This window comes from Microcaecilia unicolor, chromosome 2 (genome assembly GCF_901765095.1).
Source record: "Microcaecilia unicolor chromosome 2, aMicUni1.1, whole genome shotgun sequence".
Lineage (NCBI taxonomy): Eukaryota > Metazoa > Chordata > Amphibia > Gymnophiona > Siphonopidae > Microcaecilia > Microcaecilia unicolor.
The window spans coordinates 259430697-259457489 of NC_044032.1; the positions used below are offsets into that span (position 1 = coordinate 259430697).

General features: G+C 46.9%; 1 protein-coding gene across 1 annotated transcript in view; it reads right to left on the reverse strand.

The window, feature by feature from the left end:
- The window catches only part of LOC115463480 (protein SET-like), a 65573-nt gene extending 43083 nt beyond the window's left edge, over positions 1-22490 (reverse strand). The window contains exons 1-2 of the mRNA XM_030194020.1: positions 21457-22490; positions 20900-20977 (exon numbers count right to left, since the gene is read on the reverse strand). Coding sequence (XP_030049880.1) covers positions 20900-20977; positions 21457-22029 — 651 coding nt within the window. The 5' untranslated portion in view covers positions 22030-22490. The remainder of the gene's footprint in view (positions 1-20899; positions 20978-21456) is intronic.
- Positions 22491-26793: the final 4303 nt, after the last annotated feature.

Sequence of the window (26793 nt, forward strand, 5' to 3'; positions counted from 1 at the left end):
GCAGGAGGGCATTAGAACTGGAGTACAATGCTGGGGAGCACTGGACATGCTGGTGCTGAACAGGAAGAAAAAATAAAAACACGGGGCCTCTGAGCTGCAGCAGGGCTCAAGCCCTTGCCAAGTTTCTGCCCCCTCTTCTATCACAGACTTCCTGTTACTAATGAAGGAAGGGGTGGAAATGCGACAGGGCCTTGAGCCCTGCGTTTTATTACTTTGATGCAAGCTGGGCCATGCTGAACAGTGGGGATCCTTATGCCAAACTGGTGTGGCAAAGCAAGTTAAGGTGATAGGCTGGTACAGAAAAACTCCCTGGCCTAGTGCTTTGGGTCAGCAAAGGAGAGTGAGAGAAAAAAAAGGACAGAAAAAAGGTAGTGGAGAACGAAAGAACATGAACAGTAAATAATTAGAATAAGAAAAATCTGAGCATAAAAGGAGTGATACGGGGGAAAAATAAGCTGTGGGACACTTCTGACAAGGACAGAGGAAATGAGAGGAATAAACACAAGGATTGAGAGCTAAGAAGAAGAGACAGAGTGGACGGGATGGGATGGATAAAAGAATGAAGGATGGGGATGAGAGAAGAGATGGGGGGAGGACTCATGGAAACCCTGTACTATAGCAGATAAGTAAATCATCTATGGCACAGCTGTTAGAAGGCCTTGGTGTGCTGCTGAAAGTGCGCTTGAGGAAGGGGGACTGCTGGCTTCTGACAGCATAGTTCAGTGGTGCATTAAGAGACTAATTTACTAAGTTTTCTTTTCCTTTGGAAACAATGGGAAAATAGAGTTAGTGAATTAGGCCCCAAAGGAGTGGCAGCAAACCTGAGAGGATGCCCCTCCTGCTGTTGAGCATGGGTCAGGACACTGGGAGAGGGGGGTGTTGGAGAAGGAAGAGAGGTTTTGGACCTTGGCTCCTAGATTGAAAGGATTTGTCAAGGCCTGTCTTAATCCTTCCTTCCCAGGCTGAAGCTCATGGAGATACATCCTAGGTGCGAGAAGATATCACATCCTCTGAAGAACGGTCTTTGCTACAGATCATTTCCTTCCTCACCAAGGTGATGCTCTTCTTTCAAGTGATCTCTCTCCATCCAATGCAGCAGAGATTGCCAGACTGGAGGTGGAAATTCTCAACTTGGCCCCTGTAGGTCTCCTCTATATAATCGACTGCCTAAGCTCCACTAAATCTACTACTCTAGTTTCTAGGGATCAGATTCTCTGAGAACCTGGAGCACTCTGCACCAAGTGCATGATCTTCTTAGCATTGGTAAGTTATTCAGTTATTTAAAGTTGCTAAGAGAGTAGGTTTCCCTAAACTAATATAAAGGGCCTTAAAGATTTTTTTTTTTGCATATTTCATGCCTTTGTGTTTGCTTCCTACTGAACTGCAAATTTGTTGTTTATGATGAATCAATCATCTGCTGATGAAAATACCCTGAGGTTGACAAATTTTCTTCTTGTCCTCCTAACTGGGATAACTGACTATAAATTAAGATGTGCCAGTGTCACTAAACACCTAGTGTTACCTCGCGGCCACTTAGAGAGTCTAACCTCAGCACAGCTCACATCAGCTTGCACCTGCCACTTGTGCTCCACACTAGCACAACTGCCTCTGGACAAGTCTCCTGCTCTCAAATTATCTCCAGTGATTTCTACGTTACGGGGGTCACACTCCCAGTAGTTCCATAGTTCCCATAAAGCACTCACAGAACCAACACACAAACCACCAGGATTCTTTATCAGTCCAGACAGAGAGGCAATAAACTAAGGAGAAATTAGACCTTACCTGCTAATTTGCTTTCCTTTAATCCCTCCGGACCGGCCCAGGATTGGACTGATGGTTGTGCACGCCTACCAGCAGGTTGGAGACTGAGAAAAAAAAACTCTGACTCTAGCGAGCCAATAGGAGCCCTGGTCATGTGACCCTAGCCTCAGTATTTTAATAACAAAGCAGAAAGAACAAACAGTCTGTGCCTCAAGGAATTCAAGCAGCCAGAAAGCACTAGTAAGGACGTGCTCTAACAAAGGCTCACCGACAACTCTTCCCAGAGAAACGGTATGGCCTTATTATAATGGCTCACCGAGTACCCTAACCAGAGCATCGGTATGGCCAGACTATCCTGGCTCACCACATACTCTAACCAGAGCAGCGGTATGGCCTTATCACAATGGCTCACCGAAAACCCTAACCAGAGAATCGGTATGGCACAATCATTGTGGCTCACCACGTACTCTAACCAGAGCAGCGGTATGGCCTTATCACAGTGGCTCACCGAATACCCTAACCAGAGCATCGGTATGGCCCAATCATTGTGGCTCACCACGTACTCTAACCAGAGCAGCGGTATGGCCTACATAGAAAATCCATCATCTTTTTTTTTTTTTTTTTTAAACTTGCAAACAAAACAGCTCTGCAACCAACAATTGAACATAGAAACTTAGACAGAAAGATAGAACACGGGAGGGACCTGGGCCGGTCCGGAGGGATTAAAGGAAAGCAAATTAGCAGGTAAGGTCTAATTTCTCCTTCCTTAGCATCCCTCCGGACCGGCCCAGGATTGGACTGATGGGACGTAACAAAGCAGTAGTCCTATGGGAGGGACCCCAACAGACCCGCTGAAATCACTCGCGACGCAAAAATCGCCTCCTGCCGACACTGCACATCAAGCCTGTAATGCTTAGAAAACGAATGGAGAGAGGACCAAGTTGCTGCCTTACAAATCTCCGCTGGTGGAACTAATGAACACTCGGCCCAGGACGCAGCTTGCCCTCTAGTTGAATGAGCTTTAACAGAGAGCTTTACCTGCCAAAAGGTAGGCTGACCCTATCATCTCCTTGATCCACCTAGACAATCTGGGCTTAGAAGCCGCCAACCCCTTACGGTAACCAGCCAACAGTAGAAAAAGACGGTCCGTGCGCCGAAAATCTTCAGTAACTGCGAGATACCGCTTAAGCACTCTTTTAACATCCAGAGTATGTAACTGTCGCTGTTCCTGCGTCCCTGAGGCCGATCCCAGAACAGGAAGAAACACTGACTGGGACAGATGAAAACGAGATACCACTTTAGGCAAAAAGGAGGGAACCGGACGAATAACCACTCGCTCCTTGGAAAATTGCAGAAAAGGAGATCTGCATGAAAAAGCTTGCAACTCTGAGACTCTCCGAGCCAACGCAATAGCCACCAAAAACTCTGTCTTAAGCGTCAGATCCTTCAAAGAACATGCTTGCAAAGGCTCAAAAGGTGGTTTCGTGAGAGTCGAAAGAACCAGATTAAGATCCCAAGATGGAAAGACTGATCTTACCGGAGGACGAAGAAGGCTGACTCCCTTTAAGAAACGGGCCACCTCAGGAAGACTGGAGAAAGATTTACCCCGAATCCGACCTCTAAAGCAGGAAAGAGCAGCTGCTTGCACCTTAAGAGAAGAAAGAGACAGCCCTTTATCCAACCCTCGCTGTAGAAAATCCAACATCTGAGGCACAGATGCTCGAAACGGAAGGATATCAGCCTCTGCACACCAGGCCTCAAAAATTCTCCAAGTACGAATATAGTTTAGCAAAGTGGAACGCCGACGAGACCTAAGCATGGTGGAAATCACCGGTCCTGAAAAACCCCGTTTAGCTAAACGGGCTCGTTCAAGAGCCAAGCCGTAAGACAAAATCGACCCGGATCTGGATGTGGAACTGGCCCTTGAACCAGCAAAGTCCTGTGAACTGGTAGCCGAAGAGGAGGCGCCACCAATAGACGCTGTAGATCCGCGTACCAAGGACGCCGCGGCCAATCCGGTGCTACCAAAATTACCGGTCTTCCGTGATCCTCGATCATCTGTAGGAGACGGCCTATTAGCTGCCACGGAGGGAACGCGTAAAGAAGGTCGGAGGGCCACTGTTGCAAGAGAGCGTCTACCCCTGCCGCTCTTACATCCTTTCGACGACTGAAGAAACGAGGGACTTTCGTGTTGAGACTGGATGCAAACAGATCTAGAACTGGAGTGCCCCAGCGCTCCACTATCAACCGAAACGCCTGATCGCTGAGAGACCACTCCCCGGGATCGAGAGTGTGGCGACTGAGAAAGTCGGCTTGAACGTTTTCCACTCCGGCCACATGCGATGCTGAAATGGCCGAGAGGTGAATCTCCGCCCAGGCGAGGAGACTCTCCGCCTCCCGACACAAGAGACGACATTTCGTTCCCCCCTGACGGTTGACATAGGCCACTGCCGAGGCATTGTCCGAAAGAACTCTGACCGCTTTGCCTATTAGTAGAGCCCTGAAGTGCTGCAGAGCCAACCGGATCGCTCTGGTCTCCAACAAATTGATTGATTGAACTGCATTCATTTGAGACCAAAGACCCTGGGCCCACTGCCCCAGGCAATGCGTTCCCCAGCCTCGGAGACTGGCATCTGTTGTTAACGGTATCCAGCGAGGAGATTCCAAAGGCATGCCTACTGTGAGATTCTTCATCCGCAGCCACCAAAACAGCGAGCTGCGCTCTCTGTTGCGGAGAGGCAGACGCCTCCATAGTGACTCCCTCTGAGCGGACCAACGAGATAGAAGAGACCACTGAAGAGGCCTCATATGGAGTCTGGCCCAGGGTACTACTTCTATGGTGGCTGCCATGGATCCGAGAATCTGAAGATAATCTCGAGCACACGGACGCTGCTGTTGAAGAAAAACCCGAATCTGAGACTGGAGTTTTAGAATCCTGGCCTGCGGTAGAAAGACTCGGCCTTGTGTCGTGTCGAATGTGACGCCCAAATACTGCAGAGATTGAGAAGGAACCAACCGACTCTTTGACACATTTACTATCCAACCTAGAGACTGCAAGAACTGCATCACTCGTTCTGTGACACGACAACTCTCTTGATAAGACTTTGCTCTGATTAACCAGTCGTCTAGATATGGATGAACAAGAATTCCTTCTTTCCTGAGGGCCGCAGCCACCACGACCATAACTTTGGTGAAAGTGCGGGGAGCCGTCGCCAGACCGAAGGACAGAGCGCGAAACTGGTAATGCTGCCCTAGAATTGCAAAGCGCAAGAACTTGTGGTGAGCCGGACGAATGGGAATATGCAAATAAGCCTCTGTGAGATCCAAGGCTGTCAAATACTCTCCCTGGCGCACTGCGACTATGACTGATCGCAGGGTCTCCATACGAAAACTTGTGACTCTGAGAGCGCGATTGACAGGCTTGAGGTCCAATATAGGGCGAAAAGAGTCTTCCTTCTTGGGAACTACAAAATAAATGGAATACCGGCCTTGCCTGTACTCGGAAGGAGGGACTGGACAGATAGCGTGAAGATCTAACAGCCTCTGTAGAGTATCCCGAACCGCCCTCACCTTGAGAGGAGAACGACAGGGAGACTCCAGAAAGGCGTCTGCAATAGGCCTTGCGAACTCTAAGGCATAACCGTCTCGTATAACTTCCAAGACCCACTGATCTGAAGTTATGTGGGCCCACCTCTGATAGAACTGAGAAAGACGAGCGCCAACAGGCACCAGAGGAGAGGCCCTCGCCCCTTCATTGGGAAGGACGAGTCTGGGATCTAAAACCTGGAGAGGAGAAACTCGCTCCTCTGCGAGTACCCCGAAAGGACTGTGTCCTATTGTAGAACCGAGATTTGTGAGGTTGAAAACCCCGGCCAGTCTGAAACCTACGTAAACCTCTACCTGAACCTCTACCAGAGAAGGAACCTCGACCGGACAGGCGGGGTCTATCTTGCGGCAATCGAGGAACTTTAGCATCTCCTAAGGAATTAACCAACTTATCCAATTCTTCCCCAAACAAAAAGGAACCTTTAAATGGAAACTTGCTCAATTTGGATTTGGAGGCCGCATCCGCCGACCAACCTTTCAACCACAGCGATCGGCGAGCAGCGACTCCCAAAGCCAAAGACTTAGAAGATGCTCGCAACAAATCATACAAGGCATCAGCCAGAAACGCCGCTCCCGTTTCAATCCTAGCCACCTCTAGATCAATAGCTTGAAGATCATCCGAAGTCCTGTCCAGAACTCTCTCTGCCCACCTAAAACAGGCCCTAGCCACTAAGGAACCACAAATGGCAGCCTGTACTGCCAAGGAAGAAACATCAAAACTATTCTTGAGCAGAGAATCCAGACGTCTGTCCTGAACATCCCGAAGAGCTGTTCCGCCATCTATGGGGACCGTATTACGCTTAGTCACCGCCGACACCACGGCATCCACGACCGGCACCTTAAGCAAAGACTTATCCGCTTCAGGAACCGGATAGAGACGAGACATAGATCTGGACTGCCGGAAAACCGCATCTGGGGACTCCCATTGCGCTTTAATAACATCCCAAATATCCTGGTGCATAGGAAAGGTCTTGGAAGCAGACCTAGAGCCTTTAATCAAGAAATCGACCTTACGGACTTCCGAAGCCCGAAAACAAACAGTGATGGGAGCCAGACCAGGTAAAGAAATCTTTTTATGTTTCCCTGCTGTGGAAACGCTAACCAGCCACACCACACACACTTGACAGTAACAGAGCTGCCTGCTCGTTTAATCAATGGGGACTTAAGAGGTCCGTGGCAGTAAAACAAATTTAGCTTCTTTTCACATCTGGCTGCCTCTCCCAAAGGTAAAATCCCCTTGCTAATCAAAGGGCAACCCTTCCCTTAGAAATTGAATTAAATAATAAGGGAGGTGGGGCGGAACAAGTGGGGAGGGATCCGGGACACCCGTGTTTTCACCCCTGAGGCTGAAAGTCAACCAAGCTGAAAAGAACACCTAACAAGCCTCAAAGAATTCCTGTGGCACAGAATAAAAGCAGAATAAAGCCAACAATAAAGAACAAGCTGAAAGACAATAAAGAGAGACTAATGGGCTCACTCCTACCTGCTGGGAGACTGAGAAAATACTGAGGCTAGGGTCACATGACCAGGGCTCCTATTGGCTCGCTAGAGTCAGAGTTTTTTTTTCTCAGTCTCCAACCTGCTGGTAGGCGTGCACAACCATCAGTCCAATCCTGGGCCGGTCCGGAGGGATGCTAAGGAAATATTGTTTATTGTCTTAAAAATTGAACGGTGGAACAAAGTGTAATTAGGAAACAGTAACAGGTAACTGAAATATGGATCAATTATAACTAAACATTTGCATACTGTCTAAACAGTACCTGGGAAGATCAAGACATATAATTCACCGAGCCTCAGCAAAGAGATCAGCCTCTCTTTTCTCCTGGGCTAAGACTGAAGCAACAGCCAGCAACAACTGCTGGGTAATTTCAAACTCCAGACCAATCAGAGCCCAGTCAAGTTTTAAAAATATACTGCTCACAGAACTATAGATTCACTTCGTCACTAAGTGAAACTAAAAGAGGACATTCACTTTTCTATAACAGCTTTAACATAAACATGCACCACCTGCTGGCCAAACTAGAGAAATGTACTTCAAGATTTAATAAAGGCAATTTTACAGGTTTAAAACACATTGTTCTGTCACAGCCTGAATGGGTGGGAAAAGAATTAAGTTTCTCCAATCAAATAACTACCTTTTAATGATCTAGAGCTGTAACAACTAATGTTAAACTATGACAAAATAGTAGACTCTGAACAAGCTAATATTTTTTGCTTTTTTAAATAAAAACAGTTTTATTAATAAACCGAAAAATTCTCACCCATCCCAAGCACTGTCACCGAAACGCCAAGAAAAAGTAATGCACACTCACCCAGAGGCTTCTTCTGCTCTCAGCACTTTCTCAGAAAAGAGCTCAGCACTGATATACACTACAGTGCAAGAAATTCTTTAGTACACAGCCCCCACAAGTTGAACATCTGTTGCGTCATCTGAACCAGAAAAATCTGATAGGGTTGTATTTACCAAGCATATCCCAACCCCAGTGCTTCCCACTTTTAGATTATCTAATTTCATTTTAGCACTTGAAAATTCACATGACCACAGACACGTACCCTTCTCCAAAATGGTGACAAATCTACAAAAATTATTTTTTTAAACTAGTAGTATGATGTAGTAACTCAGACGTATGGCACCCTCTCTTTGAAATTCACTCCTAGTTCCCCTCCGATTAGAACTCTCCTTCACAAAGTTAAAGGTCGCACTAAAATCCCCATACATTTTGAGACCTTTGGTGAGAGTATTGGAGGCATCACTGTTGGCTAAAGTATTCACTCCCTACCTATCTGGTTGAATGCTAAATTTCTCTCACTGAATGTTTGATTTTAGTGACATTTTTTCACTAAGTTAGTTTGTACACCATCTTGCCATGACCTCAAAGCCATAAACCATATTTAACTTTATCTGAGATACTCAAACAGCATCTCCACCACCTACTGTTAGCTGGAGAGGGGAAGAAACTGAGAAATCATCTCAATTCCCAACTTTCAGATCAACATCAAGCCAATCTAGAAAGCTGACTAGCCTATTGCAGTTTTCTAACCCAGATGTTCTTTGGTTAGTATGGTTTATTTCTCTCTTTCACCTTGCTGAACACCTCAAGGACTGGTCCTGTGGCTGTGTGCTTGACCTAAGGAGAAACAGTGAAAATACTTACCCATAGCAGGTATTCTCAGAGGCCAGCAGTATGATTATTCTAAGATGTGGGGTTGACGTCCATGTCAGCCCGGGAATCGGAATTTTGCAACAGCAAAAATTTCAAAAAAGTTTGCTAGTCTTCTGTTGCACATGTGCCCGCCGCGCAAGCGCGTACCTCAGTTAAATCAAACAGTATAAGAAATAACAAATGACAACTCCAAAGGGGAGATGGGAGGGTTTGTGAGAATAATCAGCCTGCTGTCCTCGGAGAATACTGGCTACAGGTAAGTATCTTCGCTTTCTCCGAGGACAGGCAGGCTGCTTATTCTCACATGTGGGGTATCCCTAGCATCCAGGCTCACTCAAAACAATGAACAATGGTCAATTGGGCCTCGCAACGGCAAGGACATAATGAAGATTGACCTGAAACTATATACAGATAGCTGAGAGTGCAGCCTGGAACAGAATAAAACGGGCCTGGGGGGGTTGGGGTGGAGTTGGATTCTGCAGCACTGACTGCCCAAACCAACTGTTGCGTCGGGTATCCTGCTGAAGGCAGTAGTGAGATGTGAATGTGTGGACTGATGACCACATTGCAGCCTTGCAAATCTCTTCAATGGAGGCTGACTTCAAGTGAGCCACCGACGCTGCCATGGCTCTTACATTATGAGCCGTGACATGGCCCTCCAGAGTCAGCCCAGCTTGAGCATAAGTGAAGGATATGCAATCTGCTAGCCAATTTGAGATTGTGCATTTTCTGATGGTGACTCCCCTCCTGTTGGGATTGAAAGAAACAACCGAGCAGACTGTCTGAAGGGCTTCGTCCACGCCACGTAAAAGGCCAATGCTCTCTTGCAGTCCAAGGTGTGCAAGCTGCTTTCGCCAGAGTGGGCATGAGGTCGGGGAACAAATGTTGGCAAGACAATTGACTGGTTCAGATGGAACTCCGAAACCACCTTCGGCAGGAACTTAGGATGCGTGCAAAGGTCTACTCTGTTGTGATGAAACTTAGTATAAGGTGCATCCACAACTAAGGCTTGAAGCTCACTAACCCTACGAGCTGAAGTAACAGCCACCAAGAAAATCACCTTCCAGGTCAAGTACTTCAGATGGCAAGAATTCAGTGGCTCAAAAGGAGCTTTCATCAGCTGGGTGAGAACGACGCTGAGATCCCATGACACTGGTGGAAGTCTGACAGGGGGCTTTGACAAAAGCAAACCTCTCTTGAAGCGAACTAAAGGCTGTCCAGAGATCGGCTTACCCTCTACACACCGATAAGCACTAATTGCACTGAGGTGAACCCTTACAGAGTTGGTCTTGACACCAGACTCTGACAAGTGTAGAAGGTATTCAAGCAGAGTCTGTGTAGGACAAGAGAGATGTTTGCTGTCACACCAGATGGCAAACCTCCTCCATTTGAAAGAGTAACACCTCTTCGTGGAATCTTACCTGGATGCAAGCAAGACTCGGGAGACACCCTCTGAAAGACCCAAGGAGACAAATTCTAAACTCTCAACATCCAGGCTGTGAGAGCCAGGGACTGGAGGTTGGGATGAAGAAGCGACCCCTCATTCTGAGTGATGAGAGTTAGAAAACACTCCAATCTCCATGATTCCTCAGAGGACAACTCCAGAAGAAGAGGTAACCAAATCTGATGCACCCAGATGGGTGCAATCAGGATCATGGTTCCGCGGTCTTGCTTGAGTTTCTGCCAAGTCTTCCCTACTAAGGATATGGGAGGATACAAATACAGAAGGCCTGTTCCCCAATGCAGGAGAAAAGCATCTGACGCTAGTCTGTCGTGGGCCTGAAATCTGGAACAGAACTGAGGGACCTTGTGATTGATTTGAGTGGCAAAAAGATCCACTGAGGGGGTGCCTAACGCTCAGAAGATCTTGCGGGCTACGCCCATGTTCAGTGACCACTCGTGAGGTTGTATTACCCTGCTCAGCCTGTCAGCCAGACTGTTGTTTACACCTGCCAGATAAGTGGCCTGGAGAAACATACCCTGATGGCATACCCAAAGCCACATCTGAAGTTTCCTGACACAGAGGGCGAGATCCGGTGCCCTCCTGCTTGTTGGTGTAATACATTATAACCTGTTTGAATCAAGATGATTTGGTTGGACAGCCGATCTCTGAAAGCCTTTACAGCGTTCCAGATCGCTCGTTAATTCCAGGAGATTGATCTGAAGACCTGTTTCCCGGAAGGACCAGGCTCCTTGAGTGTGGTCCATCTACATGAGCTCCCCACCCCAGAAACGATGCATCTGTCGTCAGCACTTTTTGTGGCTGAGGAATTTGGAATGGTCGTCCCATGGTCAAATTGGACCGGACTGTCCACCACTGAAGAGACTTTCGAAAATCGCAGCTTGATACCACTGGGAAGCCAGGGTCCACTGAGCTGATCTCATATGTAGACGTGCCATGGGAGTTACATGAACTGTAGAGGCCATGTGGCCCAGAAGCCTCAACATCTGCTGAGCTGTGATCTGCTGAGACGTTCAAACTTGTCTTGGGAAGATAGTCCAGCAGCGCTCCAATGAATTCCAATTTTTGGCCAGGAGTGAGATGGGACTTAGGGTAATTTATTACGAACCCCAGTAGCTCTAGCACCTGAATAGTCATTCGCATGGACTCCAGAGCATCTTCCTTCGAGGTGCTCTTCACCAGCCAATCGTCGAGATAAGGAAACAGTCTGTGTAGCAAAAATGCGACTACAGCCAGACACTTTGTAAACACTCTGGGTGCAGACGCTAGGCCAAAGGGAAGAAGTACACAGTACTGAAAATGCTGTGTTCCCAGCCGAAACTGAAGATAATTCCTGTGAGCTGGAAGTATTTGGATGTGAGAGTGTAAGCATCCTTTAAGTCCAGAGAGCACAGCCAATGGTTCTCTTGAATCATGGGAAGAATGGTGCCTAGGAAAACCATCCTGAACTTTTCTCAGACTAGGAATCTGTTCAGGGCCCTTAGGTCTAGGAGGGGACGCATTCCCCCCTGTTATTTTGAACAAGGAAGTACCTGGAATAGAATCCCAGCCCTTCTTCCCCTGGTGGAACGGGTTCGACCGCATGGGCCTTTAGAAGGGCGGAGAGTTCCTCTGCAAGTACCTGCTTGTGCTGGGAGCTGTAAAAATGAGCTCCCAGTGGGCAATTTGGAGGTTTGGATTCCACATTGAGGGTGTACCCTAAGCGACTATTTGAAGAACCCATCGGTCGGAGGTTCTAAGAGGACACCTCTGGTGAAAAAACAATCGGCAAGATGCCCAGTACAGACACTTTTACAGCGGATATGCTGAGCTGGAGCCAGTCAAAAGCCCGTCCCTTGCTTTTGCTGGGGAGCAGCAAGGGCCTTAGGCGCAGGCTGTTGACGAGAATGAGCACGCTGGGGCTGAGCCTGACTAGGCTACCGAGAAGCCGGAGTGTACCTACGCCTAGCATAGGAATAGGGAGCACTTTTCTTCCCCCCCCCCAAAACCTCCTAGATGAGGAGGTTGTAGCAGAAGGCACCCCGGCGGGAGAGAGAATCCATAGCATCATTATGCTTCTTGATCTGGTCAACAAGATCCTTTACTTTTTCACCAAAAAGGTTGTCCCCCCCCCCCCCCCCCCCAGCAAGATACATCCACCATCTGCTGCTGGACCGAATGATCCAGGTCAGAGACACGCAGCCATGAGAGCCTGCGCATCACTATACCTTGAACAGCGATTCTGGATGCAACATCAAAAGAGTCATAAGCGCCCCTGGCCACGAATTTACGACACGCCCTCTGCTGCCTGACCACCTGGCGAAAAGGCTCGGCCTGCTGCGGAGGGAGGGCATCAACCAAGCTAGACAGCTGCCTCACCGAGTTCTGCAAGTGGACGCTCGTGAAGAGCTGGTAAGACTGGATTCGGGCAGCGAGCATAACAGCCTGATACGTCTTCCTCCCAAAAGAATCCAAGGTCCTAGCTTCTCTGTCTGGGGGCACCGAGGCATAGTCTCTAGTACTCTTGGCTCTTTTGAGGGCGGCATCCACCACCATGGAATTGTGGGGTAACTGAGACCTCATAAAGTCCAGGTTCACTGTGGATCCGATACTGGGAAAGCTTTCTTCGGGATCACGGGGCCAGACAGAGGGAACAACCAGTTCCGCATAAGGACTTCCTTCAGTACCTTACATAGAGGAGCAGTCACTGCTTCCTTAGGTGGAGGATAGTCCAGGACATCGAGCATCTCAGCCCTGGGTTCATCCTCAGCCTCCATAGGGAATGGAATAGCTGTAGCCATTTCCCGGACAAAAGATGTAAAGGAAAGACTCTCAGGAGGAGACAGTTCAGAGGGAATCCCATATCAGAAGAAAAGTATCTGGGATCTCCCTCTGACTCCCACAAACGCTCCTCTTCAGTATCTCTGGGAACTCCGAGCCTGCCTCGATGCTGAGGATCGACATCCTTGATGGCAATGTCGAGAAGCCGACGTCCGCATAGACTGCAGCGAAGCTTCTTCCACCGACGTCGAAGGGGAGTCAGCTTATACCAGTGCTGCTTGACCTCACCGCAGGTGAAGGGCCAGACACCACTGCAGCAGACTGTACGGAAGGTGCAAGCACCTCCGACACTGCAGCAGACCGACGCAGCAGTCCTTCCAGAAGCTCTAGAAGCAGTGACCGGGTGCGCTCGTCGAGAGCAGCCATCGGATAAGGCTGCGGGGTTGGTGGAACAGCCGGTGGCAGAATCTGCTGAGGTTCAGGAGCAGGTATCGGACTACTAGGAGACCGAATCATCGGCACCTCCTATATAGAGGAGGAGCTGTCCTCTCGGCGCAGACGCTTCTCGTGTGCCGAATCCCTCAACGCTCCGGAGCTCCCAGCACCATGTATAGAAGGAGACTGATGACGGTGCTTCTTCGCCTTCACTCAATGCCCATCATCGAGACTCCTCGGTACCGATAAGGATGACATGAAAATCCTCACGTCTCCTTGGGGCCGGATCCGACGACGGCTGGTCCCGGGGGCCTGCATAGCAGTAGGCCTCGAGACAGGTGGAGACCCACTCGACGCCTTGGTCTCTCAGCAGCCATTACCTCTGCGCCTGACATCAATGCCTCCCGCGATGTCGACGCCAACAGCCTTGGTACCTATGTCGATGCTGACATCGAAGGACCAGACTAAGGCCCAAAACGTTTCTCTCGCAGGGCTTCTCGAGCCACATGGGTCCATTTCTTCATACAAAAGACACAGACTACAAGTAGCTGGGCTGTGGTCAGGCCCAAGGCACTGGCTACACCAGGAATGGGTTATCGATACCTGAGATGGTCCGGTTGCACCAAGTATGTTTGAAGTCGCTGAGTGTCTTCGATGACATGGAAGAAAAAACAGCCTCGGAGAAATCAAAAGACGCGATTGTGCCAAAAAGGGCACACAAAAAAATGGAAGAAGGCCAGTTGCGCCGAAAAAAAGAAAAAGGAACTAAGACGAAAACTAAGGGTAAAACTTTTTTTTTATTTTTAAAGCGAAAAAAAAACTCGTGAAACAAGACGACTTCCCGGGCCTCAATGAAGAGCACAGGAGGAACCTGCCACACCTCGTCACAAAGAAAGAAAAACTGAGGTACACGCACGCACGCCAGAAGACTCTGGCAAAACTTTTTTTTACATTTTTGCTATTGCAAAATGCCGATTCCCGGGCCAACGCGGACGTTGACCCCACATGTGAGAGTAAGCAGCCTGCTTGTCCTCGGAGAATAGGCCTTACCTGCTAATTTGCTTTCCTTTAATCCCTCCGGACCAGCCCAGAATGTGACTGATGGGTTGTGCACACCTTCCAGCAGGTGGAGACTGAGAAAAAAACTGACTAGAGTGAGCAAATGAGAGCCCTTGCCAGCTAGAGAAAGATTCAGTAATAAAAAGTACCAAAGCAAAAATAAGCCAAAACATAAGTAAATGGTCTGTGCATCCGAAAGCCTGAGCAGCCACCGGCACACTGCCAACACAGGGTGTGTGCCTCCAACATATGTCCAATGACATGCCCCTGCATATCATGCACAAAAGGATACATACTGATCCAAAGAACTTTTTTCTGTTTTTTTTTTTTTTTTAAATTGAACCACAAACCAGCAACACAGCTCCAAAAAAAGAATCATCACTTAACACTTGAAGACACAGAATACCTAAAGGGATCTGGGCCGGTCCAGAGGGACTAAAGGAAAGCGAAGTGAGATGGGAGGTAACAAAGCAGTAAGATTATGGAAGGGACCCCAGCAGCCTCGCCGTCAAGACGTGTGCCCCAAAAATCACTTGCTGACAACTCAGGACATCCAATCGATAATGCTTAGAAAATGAAAGCAAAGAAGACCAAATCGCCACCCTAAAAATGTTCTCTGGAGACACCAGACAATACTCTGCCCAAGAAGATGCCTGACCTCTCGTACTGGGCCTTCACCCCTTCCGGAATAGGCTTCCCGGAACGAAGGTAAGCTGAGGCAATCATTTCTTTAAGCCAATAGGAAATAGTAGGCTAAGAAGCCATAAGCCCTTTGCGTGAACCTCTGATGAGAATAAACAATCGGACCAACGAATCACCTCTGTAGACTTGACATAATGCTTCAGAACCCGTTTGACATCCAAACGCTTCAAGCGACACTGCTCCTCCGACCCAGAGAAAGAACCTAGTACAGGCAACACCACCAGTTGAGTTAAATGAAAACGAGTCAACACCTTGGGAAGAAAAGAAGGAACCGGTCGTAAAACTACCCGATCCGAGCTGAACTCCAAAAACGAAAATCTACACGAAAGCGCCTGCAACTCCGAACTCACCTAGCTGACGCACTAGCCACTAAAAACACTGCCTTCAGAGTCAAGTCCTTCAAAGTACAAGACGACAAAGGCTCAAAGGGAGGCTTGGTAAGAACCGAGAGCAGTAAATTAAGGTCCCAGCGAGGAAAAGAACAGCGCAACGGAGGACGAAGGTTAACCCCTCTCAAAAAACGGAGCACATTGGGTGACTAGTTAAAAATCTTCGTTGGACACAACCTCGAAAACACACCAGAGCTGCAATCTGCACCTTAAGAGAGGCCAAAGCAAGACCTTTGCCGAAACCACGCTGTAAAAAAATCCAAAATTTGTGGAACAGATGCGCAAAAGGGATATATAGCGAACTCTTCACACCATGCCTCAAAAATCCTCCAGGTTCGAACATAACCCAAAGAGGTGGCACGCCGACGTGAGCGAAGCACAGTAGCAATTACATTAGCGGAGAATCCTTTGTCAGTTTCGCCCGCTCAACAGCCAGGCCATAGACAGAATCGACCCGGATCCAGATGAACCACAGGCCCCTGTGTCAACAGATCTTGTGTGACCGGGAGCTTGAGCAGTACCTCTACAAGAAATTGCTGAAGATCGGTGTACCACGGTCTGCGAGGCCAATCTGGCGCTACTAAGATCAGACAGCCCCCTGTGCGTCTCGACTCTCTGAAGTAGACGCCCTATCAGTGGAAATGGAGGAAAGGCAATAAAGAAGACTAGTCGACAAGAGATGAAGCGCATTACCCCCTGCACCTTGGGGTCTTGAGATGACTGAAGAAGAGAGGAGGTTTTGCATTGAGAGCAGACGCAAACAGGTCCATCTTGGGAAACCCCCCAACAGTTCACCACTGCCCGAAACACTACGTCGCTTAAAGTCCACTCTGCAGGATCCAGCAAAATTCGACTGAGAAAGTCCGCCTGAACATTTTAAACCCTGTCACGTGAGTTGCTGACAGCACCACCAGAGCACTTCTGACCACTGGAATAGTTGCAACGCCTCTTGCTCCAACTGTAGACTCCTGTCCCCCTTTGCCGATATAAGCTACCGTGGTGGCATTGTCTGACATCATGCAGGACTGTCTCAACCCTTCAACAGATGACAAAGGCCTGGAGCGCTAGGTGAACTGCTTGGTCTCTAACAGATGAGCAAGATTTCTCCTTGAGGGGACCCAGGCCATGAGCATACTATCCCTGAACAGTGAGCTCCCCATCCCATTGGTCAGACTGGCATCTCGTAGCCACCATTGTAGGCTGCTCCTCACCTGAGCAGGAAGTGACAATCTCTGATGTAGTCTGTCTGCGAAACCACCGCGATAGAAGCGACCTCTTCAGAGTTCTATGTGAGCCTTGGCCCCAGGGAACTGCCTCTATCATCGCCGCCATGGAACCCAGGACTTGAAGATAATCCTTGGCCGCTGGTCTCGGGGACCGCAATAACTGATGAATCTGAGACTGCAGTTTGAGGACACGAGCCAACAGAAGAAAAACACGGCCCTGCAACATGTCGAAACAAACTTCCAGGTACTCCAACGACTGAGAAGGCTGAAACCGGCTCTTCTGTGCATTAACTACCCAACCTAGGGACTCCAATAAATCTACCACGCGAGCTATCACCTGAACGCTCTCCTGATAAGACTTCACCCTGATCAACCAATCGTCTAAGTGAGGATGGACTAAAATGCCTTCCATTCTGACGGCTGCAGCTACTACAACCATGACCTTGGTGAACGTACAAGGAGCAGTTGCGAGCCCAAAGGGAAGAGCCCAAAACTGAAAGTGCTGGCCTAGCTCCGCAAACCGAAGGAAACGTTGATGCACAGCTCAAATAGGGATATGCAAATAGGCTTCTGTGAGGTCAGGAGACGTCAGAAACTCCCCAGGTCGTACCGCCACAATGACCAACCAGAAAGTCTCATACGAAACGAGGGCACCCTGAGACCAACTGACCACCTTGAGATCTAAATCGGCCTGAAGGAACCCTCCTTCTTGGGCACCAGAAAGTATATGGAGTAACGCCCTTGACGCTGTTCTGCCAAAGGAACTGGACAAATAGCCCGAAGGTCGAGGTCTGCAAAGAGTGTCCCTGACAGCCCTGAGTCGAGAACAGCAAGGAGATACCAGGAAAACGTCTAACAAAGGATGAGCAAACTCTAAGGTGTACCCATCTCAAATAACCTCTAGGACCCACTGGTCTGAAGTAATTTGGGCCCAACTCCCATAAAATTGCGCCAACCATGCATCCACCTGAACCGGAGGCTGGCCCACAAACTTTCATTGTTGAGGACGGGAGGAGGATGAGAAGGAATTTCCCATTTCCTGACCTCCTCTACAACCACCCCGAAAGGAGTGAGTCCTCTGAAAAAACCTGGAGCGTTGAACAGGAATTACTTTGCCCGGTTTATACCGACGAAAATCACAGCCTCTACCACGGCCAGAAAAAAAAACCACCACGTCCAGACCCCCTGGGGCGATCCTCAGGAAGCCTCAGGACCTTAGTCTCACCAAGGCTACACACCAGCTTGCCCAACTCACCACCAAATAGAAAGGAACCCCTAAAGGGAAATTTACTAAGCTTGGACTTAGAGGCTGCCTCAGCAGACCAGCAATGAAGCCAAAGAGAGCGACAGGCTACGACAGAGAGAGCCATACATTTAGAAGCTCAAAGCAAATCGTAAAGAGCATCCCCCAAAAAGGCCGAACCCATTTCCAACTTGCCACTTCGACATCTATCGCTGAAAGATTATCAGAAGTACAGTCCAAAACTTTTTCAGACCAACGAAAACAAGCTTTTGCTACCAAGGACCCACAAACAGTGGCCTGCACTGCCAGAGCAGAAACATCAAAACTATTCTTCAATAAAGATTCTATATGGTGATCCTGGATATACCTCAAAGCCACCCCGCCATCCACGGGAGCCGAGTTCTGCTTTGTAATTGCGGATGCTACCGCATCTACTACCGGAGGGCGCAAAAGATCTTTGTCAGAATCTGGAACAGGCTAAAGCCTGACCATGGATCTAGCAAGACGAAAAGCATAATCAGGCACCTCCCACTGTGCCTGAATGATGTCCCAAATATCCTGATGCATTGGAAAAGACCTACCTGGGCCTGCGAATTCCCTTCACCAGCAAATCTACTTTTCTGGACTCTGACACCAGAGCCTCTTGCTCCTCAAAACACAAAATAGTGGAAACCTGCGAAATAATCTCCTGCGGGTCATCTTTATGAAAAATTCTTACCACTGAAGTATCCACCCCTGCAGGAAGAGGCTCCACTCCATCTTCTGGTTGAACGAGGTCCCCAGGTAAGTGCCCTTCAGGAAACCATTCTGGTTCCTCCAAGGATGGCATTTCCTGGTCAGGGTTGGAAGAAAAATCCTCCTCTGTCTCCCAAGACTGCCTGAATCGCTTTGCAGCCACTGATTGCCCCTCCTGAGACCTCTTCACTGACGCTTCCCCCAGAGCAGCTTTGTGTAAAAGAAAGGCTTGGTACATTTGTACCACAAACTCAGACGAGAAGACTCCTTCACCCGCTGAAAAAACAGGAGCCTGAGACAGAACCGGTATAGAAACCGGTAATGCAGGCAGGGACGCAGCATTCTGAGAAGCCAAAATGGCAGCGCTTCCTGCCGAAACCGGCGCCACCAGCAAGACTGACCCAACTGCACCTGAAGCGCCCAGACCCCTCAGCCGATAGCGCTGCCATTTTCACAGCCCCTGCTCCGCTGAAACCTTTACTGCGGTACAAAATTTACAGACACCGCTCATGCCAACTCCCCGCCGCTGACAGACTGAACTGCGGAGGAGCTTCTCTGGCATCGCGTCTGGCCAAAAAACAACAGCGAAGAAAATCAGCCCAAAGAAAAAAAAGTAAGCCAGCACACAAAGAGAAAAACAGCAGCCCTGCTCATTTAAAGCCAGAGAGAAGCAAATAAGATTCAAAGCTCGTTTTTTAATTTTTTTTTAAGTGACTGCCTCTACCTGCCTCTAAAGCTCTTCCCCTAAACAGAGGAAACTGACTTTCTGAACTGAGCTTTCCTGTTTGTTTTTTTTTATATATATAAATCAAGCACAGCTCCAAGTAATACTAGGGAGGACATGGGCGGAGGGACTCAGCCAACCGAGTTTGACACCCCCCAAGGCGCTAAGAGACCCCCCCCCCCATGGGCCTCTGCCTCTAAATAACAGGCTTTTTTTAAACCCAGATGCACAGAAAAAAACTATTCCAACTAAACTGAGATTTTTTAAACCAACTAAAAGAAATACAATATAAAGGGAAAGGGGAAAGGGAAGGACTATATACCGCCTTTCTGTGGTTTTTCCAAATACATTCAAAGCGGTTTACATATTATATACAGGTACTTATTTGTGCCTGGGACAATGGAGGGTTAAGTAACTTGGCCAGAGTCACAGGGAGCTGCAGTGGGAATCGAACCCAGTTCCCCAGGATCAGAGTCTGCTGCACTAACCACTAGGCTACTCCTCCACTGAAGGGTTCACCACCTTCCACCTGCTGGAGACTGAGATCACTGGATCTTTCTCTAGCTGGAAAGGGCTCTTATTGGCTCTCTCTAGTCACAGTTTTTACTTAGTCTCCACCTGCCAGAAGGCGTGTATAACCCATCAGTCACATTCTGGGTTGGTCCAGAGGGATGCTAAGGAAAATGTCATTGAAATGTAACACCACTGGATAATTTTGTTAGCTCACTTGGGATCACAGAACAGTTTGGGATCCACTGCCAAAGAGGAAAGAGACAGAGTTACATAGAGGCATATTTTCAAAGCACTTGCAAAGTTACATAGAGGTATATTTTCAAAGCACCTATGGAACTTTAAGTACATAAGTACTGCCATAATGGAACAGACCAAAGGTCTATCAAGCCCGGCATCCTGTTTCCAACAGTGGCCAATCCAGGTATAAGTGCTTTGAAAATGAGCCCCTAAGTAAATCAAGCCATCAATGTTTATGTTATTTGGCACAAGCTAGTGTGCACACATGCAGTGTATACTAAGACGTGGCCAACAATACATAACATTATAGGGGGAAAAAATGCTGCCTCAAAGAAAGCTCCATGAACAATCATGCTGTTCTGCCAAATAGACTGCAAGACCTTCCAGCTCTTGCCTTAAAATAAGAGTTCTGTCTGTGTATGTTTAGCAAAAGGCTGGAAACGCGGAAATAGGTAAAAGCTAGAACCTCTGGATCTGCTACATCTGATGCATAAATCAACTTAAAAGACCCAGAGGCTCTGGCTTTTACCCATTTCAACAGAACTAGATGAAGCTGCCAGACATGCAGCTTCCGGGAGATCTGACCTTTACCTATCTTTGTACAGCCAGATAGCTGGATCCAAAGCATTCCATATTAGAGGTGCTGTTAGACCTGCAGCTTCCAGGGGATGCAGAGGATCCAGCTTTTACCTTGCTCTTTTAACATGAGATGTATCAGATCTGGCAATAAACTAGGTAAGTGGCAGATCAGCATCTTTCAAGTGGAATGAATCAGATCCAGGTTTTACTGATTTCCCAGAAAGTTTCCAAATACAGTAATAAACAGTAAGTGTGCTGCAGTTTCTACTGGGCCTCCAAACCACCTTTGACAGTCCTCAGTTACCTGAAGATTTGTCATGTAACTCAGGGTGTCCTCATCGCGGTCATCAATCATAGCTGACAGCTGAGGGTGATTCAGAAACTGGCTGCTGAGTTAAGGATGACAGAAGAATTAAAAACAACCCTTCCCACTCTATCCCCTACTACAAGCTGCTGGGGATCATCCTCCAGATTCACAAGGGATTAGATTAAAACCTGAACTATAGCTCATTATGCACACTTTCACCTTCTCAACATCCCAGGGCTATTTTTTTCTGGGGGGGAGGGAGAGATGAGGGCAGCTGTCTGGAGCCTTCAACACCAAGGGCACGGGATGACTTTTTGTGGAAAGGGAAGACAAACACGCCAATCTCTAGCCCGCCCCAAAAGCTCTGTAATTACTGATGAGCTATAGGGATCACGGACTAATATTTTGCCCATTACATAATCTCATTCCATTACTCATATCACAATACAGCAAAGGGCTCCCACACTGCAGAAACCAGCACAATGTCACTAATGTAGAAATTCACGGCACTAGCTTAGAATCTGCCCAAGCAGGTGCGAGAATAAGGAGGATACAGCAGTAACCCAAAATCCCGGGATGTTTTGGATGATGCGGTTGCGGCGTTCAAGGTGTGGCCGCCGGAGTTGCCCAAACTTCCTGCGCAAGCCCAGAAATGCCAGGTTGGCTCGCTCATTCACCGCCTCCAGATCCTGCTGGATGGCCTCCAGAGCATCTAGGTACCGTCGAGGCCCAGGAAGGGGCTGAACTGACACGATAGAGCACTCCTCCCGCTCTGTTTCCTCGCCTCCGGGGACTCGTCTCCGCTGCCGCCCCCCAGCCCCGGCCTGCGTCGAGTCCGGCTCTTCCTCGGCTGCAGCGAGGCGAGGTTTCTGCGCCTGCTCCCAGGCCTCCGCGCTGGAGTCTGGCTCGGGCCTCCTCCGCGCCTCCTTCTCGGCGCTTTCCCGCCCTTTGTCCGCTGCAGCAACCGCCCAGGCTGTCATGTTAGCTAGCGCCTGGGCAGCCTCCGTCTCCTTCAGCAGCTGCTGCTCGCGCTGGCCGGATTCGTCTAGCCGCCGCTGCTTGGCCTCTGGTGGCATTGGCAGCTGAGGATCTTCCTCGTCCTTGTCGCGCCGCGGCGGGCCGCTCATGGCCTCTCCCCCGCGGCTCGTGCGCGCCTCTTCCTCCTCCTTCTCGCGAGCGGAGCGCGAGAGCACAGCGCGTGCGTGCGTTAAGAATTTTAAACAAGCCCCCTAGCTGCCTGCTCTCCTTCAACGGGGGACCAAGAACGTGCGAGCAGCTCACTTCGAATCACGAGATCCAGCACGTCCGCGTGACAGTCACGGCTCTGTCGGCGCGCCCCCTCCCCCCCTTGTTACGTCCTCTCGCAGGTTGTCCTTTCTAGAGGTTCGAGGGCAAAGGTCTCAGACGTATTCGTTTCCTTGTTTTTGCGGCCTGTTAGCCTGAGTTCCCTCCTTCCTCTCTCCCAGGAACTATTGCGCGCTGTCATCAGTACTCCTACTCCATAAGCAAAGTCATTGGTTCTCATTCAGTTTCTGATACAGCGCATGGCAAAAATGCCACACAAAATGGACCAATGATGCTTATGATCAACGCTCTGCGGGCCGGGCTGGGGTAAGTCACGAGACGTTGCGCCCAAGGAGGTAAATGTTGAAACCAATTAGGTCAGTCTAAGTTTCCCCTTCCCCGCGCAGCTGTCATCCCCGTACACTCAAAGCAAGTAAACCTTTGAGCTGCTCTATCCAAGTTGTCGTCTTTATTACAGGTAGCTATTAATCTCACTGTATTTTCAAACATGCCGGCTTCTGCAATATACGGATCTGTACATATGCCGTCTGGAATTTTGGAAGATAGAAATAATAAAATAAAATTTAAAATTTTGATGTACTCTGTTTACTTTTGAAATGTGATGGATGCCTGTTCTAGTGTATGCATGTGATAATCTTTGAATAACTGCCAATACTTACGGTTATGATTTCTGAACATGTGGTATCATTAAAGGACAAACTTTTAAATGCCCAGTTGGGTATATATGCTAATCTCAACTTTGTTGAATGTTTCAAACATATCCATCTATTTGTTCCCATGATATAACTGAATTCTGTTATTCTATAAAAATTAAATTTTGGATATACTCTTTAGAAGTTGTTGTTTACTTTTGCAATGTAATGGATGTCTGTTCAGGTGTGTGCATGTGATAATCTTTGAATAACTGCCATACTAATGGCTATGGATTTCTGAACATGTGATATCATTAAAGGACAAACTTTTAAATGCCCAGTTGGGTATATATGATAATCTCAACTTTGTAGAATGTTTCAGACATATCCATCTATTTGTTCCTATGATATAACTGAACTCTATTATTTCAAATGTAAGGCTACATTGAACCCAACTTTGCTTGGGATAATGTGTGATATAAATGTTTAAAAAAAAAACTTTATCCTACCTGCTGGATAGTGATGGCACAAGGAAATCAAGTTTGGTCCACTGAAGACTAACTCAAAATAACCTGTTCCTTAGCTGGGCCCTAGTATTACAATATTGAAAATGTGACTATGCCATGCCTCTGTGGTTAGGCTCCACAATTTAATTTTTTTTAATGTCCAAGAATTTTATTGTTTTTAGAAAAAGATAAACAATTTATCAAGCAATAACATCAAGTAATAACATCAACTGTAACAAAAAATTCAAACAAAAAAAAAAACCTGCAAATCAAAATAATCTTAAACAAGTTACCTAAAATTATAAGATTTCAGATAATTATCCACATGAGACCAAATTTTAGCAGTAGAACATCTCACCCATTTTGTCTGCAACAGAGGTTTCAAATGTATGAATCTGTAAAATTGAATGCCACCAAAAAGTAGAATTGAGAATAGAATTATCTTTCCAATGCATAAGAACCAGTTTCAACGCAGCAGCAACTAAAATGTTCAGTAATTTTTGTTGGGAAATATCCAATTGATCTTGGAATAGCACAGAATCTACCATAATAATTGAAGGAGTAATTGGACCCTGTACAGGAAGAATATTTAAAATAAAAGACCACACCTGACGCCAAAAGTCATAAGTTATTCGACAGGCAAAGATCATATGAAGAAAGGTACCAGTGTGCGAGCCACAGGACCAACATTTGTTGTTATTCAAAAGACCAGCTACTGCCAATTTATGAGGAGTCCAAATCGCCCAAATATAATGACTGCACGTAGCTGGCCGAAGCTATAGATAGGCCTATTCACTTTAGACCAGAGATAAGGGCAGAAAAAGACCTGTACGGTCCATCCAGTCTGCCCAACAAGATAAACTCATATGAGCTACTTTATATGTATACCTGACCGGATAAGAAAACCACTGATTGGGTGATACCTGAATTTGAAGATTGTTTCCCCATACTGAACATAGGCTTAGTTTGCTGCTTAAACACTTTTGTATTAAAAAATTTGTATAATTGTGATACAACTTGGCCTTTGTAACAAATTCTAGAGAGGAAATCATGTATAGGAGGAGACTTTACATTTAGGTTAGAGAGATCTTTGTTCTGGATTAGGCAGTGTTTAATCTTTAGATTGTAAGCTCCTTTGAGCAGGGACCGGCCTTCTTTGTTAATTTGTACAGCGCTGCGTAACCCTAGTAGCGCTCTAGAAATGTTAAGTAGTAGTAGTAATCTGGAGCCACTTAAAGTGTTGGCTGACTGGTAAAGAAAAGCCAGAACAGAGATCCTCAAAGGGAACAACTGGATTACCAGAATATACATGAGCAATTGTCCTTATCCCATTTTTTGCCCAAATTTCCCAACATATAGGGTGCTTATTAATTTTGATTAAAGGGTTGCCCCATAAGGTGGAATGAAGGGAACTAGAGCTTGAAAATTCCATATACTGTAATTATCAAGTTCATGCAAACAAGAGAAAGAGGAAAGAATTATATTATTATTTTTCAATTGTTCTGGAATAAATAACAGCAAGAGATGGGGACTTAAAGAAGAGCCCCACATCAGTTGCTCCATTGCTAACCAAACCGGTTGATAATGTAGAGGTTTTATCAACCAGTATGACGCCTGACCTAAAATGAATGCTTTGTGGTAAACAAAAAAATCAGGAGAGGACACCTGCATTTCCACTAATAAGTTAAAAGATTAACTGGGTTTCTTGAAAGGATTATATCAATTTAGGATGTATGACTAGGCACACAAACATACACATTTATTCAATATCACACTTCTTCATGTACAGCCACAAAACAACCTTTTAGGGTGGATAGTGTTTACATTGAGCTCCTTTTATTATCAACCAGATAGAGAGATCAGTTTTCAGTTTTGGTATAGTATAAGTTATAAAAAGAACAAAATATAAGAAAACCAATGGGCTGCATTAGGGGTTTATAGCCCATTTATGTTTAAACAAAAGAGATCTGCATGAAACAAAATATTTATGTTTGTTTTGACATAAAACCACTCACCCTTGCAACATGTTCAAAACAGAATAATCTATTTGTGTATCTAAAAGTTAAACTTCTACAAAACAGATGAAGATGTGATTCCATGTGCCCCAATGAAAGGAGAATTTAATTCTACTTCCATTTAATTTCAATATATTCCATCATCTTTGTAACGCCAGGCTTTCCAAGGCAGATTACAACAACAGTTAAGATGAACCTATCAGGAAACAGGATATCCTCACTGAAATGTGGCCATCTGTATTGTATACAGTGTATTTATTTATTTAGTTGGCTTTTAGTGTAGAAAAATAAACACAAACTACAGAGTTTAAAATTGCTGTTTCTACCAACTATAATAATTTTTAAGCTGTTTTAGTGATGTTCAATTGTTATTTCATGATATTTATATTTGAAAGCATCCCATATGTAAATAAATTTAAAAAAACTATCCAATAAGTTAAAAACAAATCTTTTGTCTTCCACCCTTTTAAGGCACTGCCTATCCAATTGAAACAGCTTTAGACTTGTTACAGATGGACCAACAATAATGACAACGTGGATGCAGCAGCTCATAGGTTTGGGCAGACTGGATGGACTGTGCAGGTCTTTTTCTGCCGTCATCTGCTATGTTACTATGTTTGCTTGCTTTGGGCTCTGTTTACTAAGGTGCGTTAGTGTTTTTAATGCGCTTACACTTAGCGCATGCGCCAACCATGTAGGCACCTATAGGAATATTGTAGGCACGTACATGGTTAATGTGCGTTAAAAATGTTAACATGCCTATAATGCTGCTTAGTAAACAGGGCCCTTTGTTTTGAGTGTACTAGAGATGACGGCTACGTGGGGGAGTGGAAACAGAGATTAACCAAATTGGCTTCCTTGCTTACAGTGGGTTAGATAGGCTCACTTCCACTCCTATTAAACCTCCCTGGTTGCACCCAACAAGACAAGAGACAAGGAACCAAGGAGATTTAATAGACAGGAGACTAAGGGGCAGATGCACTAAAGCTAAATGAGCCTTTAATGACTCTCCAACGAGGAAAATTTGATCCGTTGCATGCATCAAAGGGCTTTTACCGAGGAAGCCAGCAGCTAACGAAAACGGAATGGAGATGAGCAATTAGTGTGAAAACCCCATTGAAACGACATGCACCAACCTTTTCCGATTGCCTTTACGCAGGAAAAAGGCAGGAAATCTAACGAGAGGTCTGGACCTCTCGTTAGGACAGCTCTGTGCCAGGAAAAAGTGTAAAGTTAAAAAACAAACAAACTTTGAGCCAATCCCAGCGCATTAGCAGAGCTAAAAGCGCTGTGATTGGTCCAAAGGACCTCAGAAAACTCATCAAATAAAAAAATAAAAAAGGGTCGGGAGGGGGCAAGGGCGCTCGTCCGAGGCGTCCTGTACGGACGGCCTTGCCCCCCCCCCCCCCCCCCGCTGCTCCCTACTTTCTGCC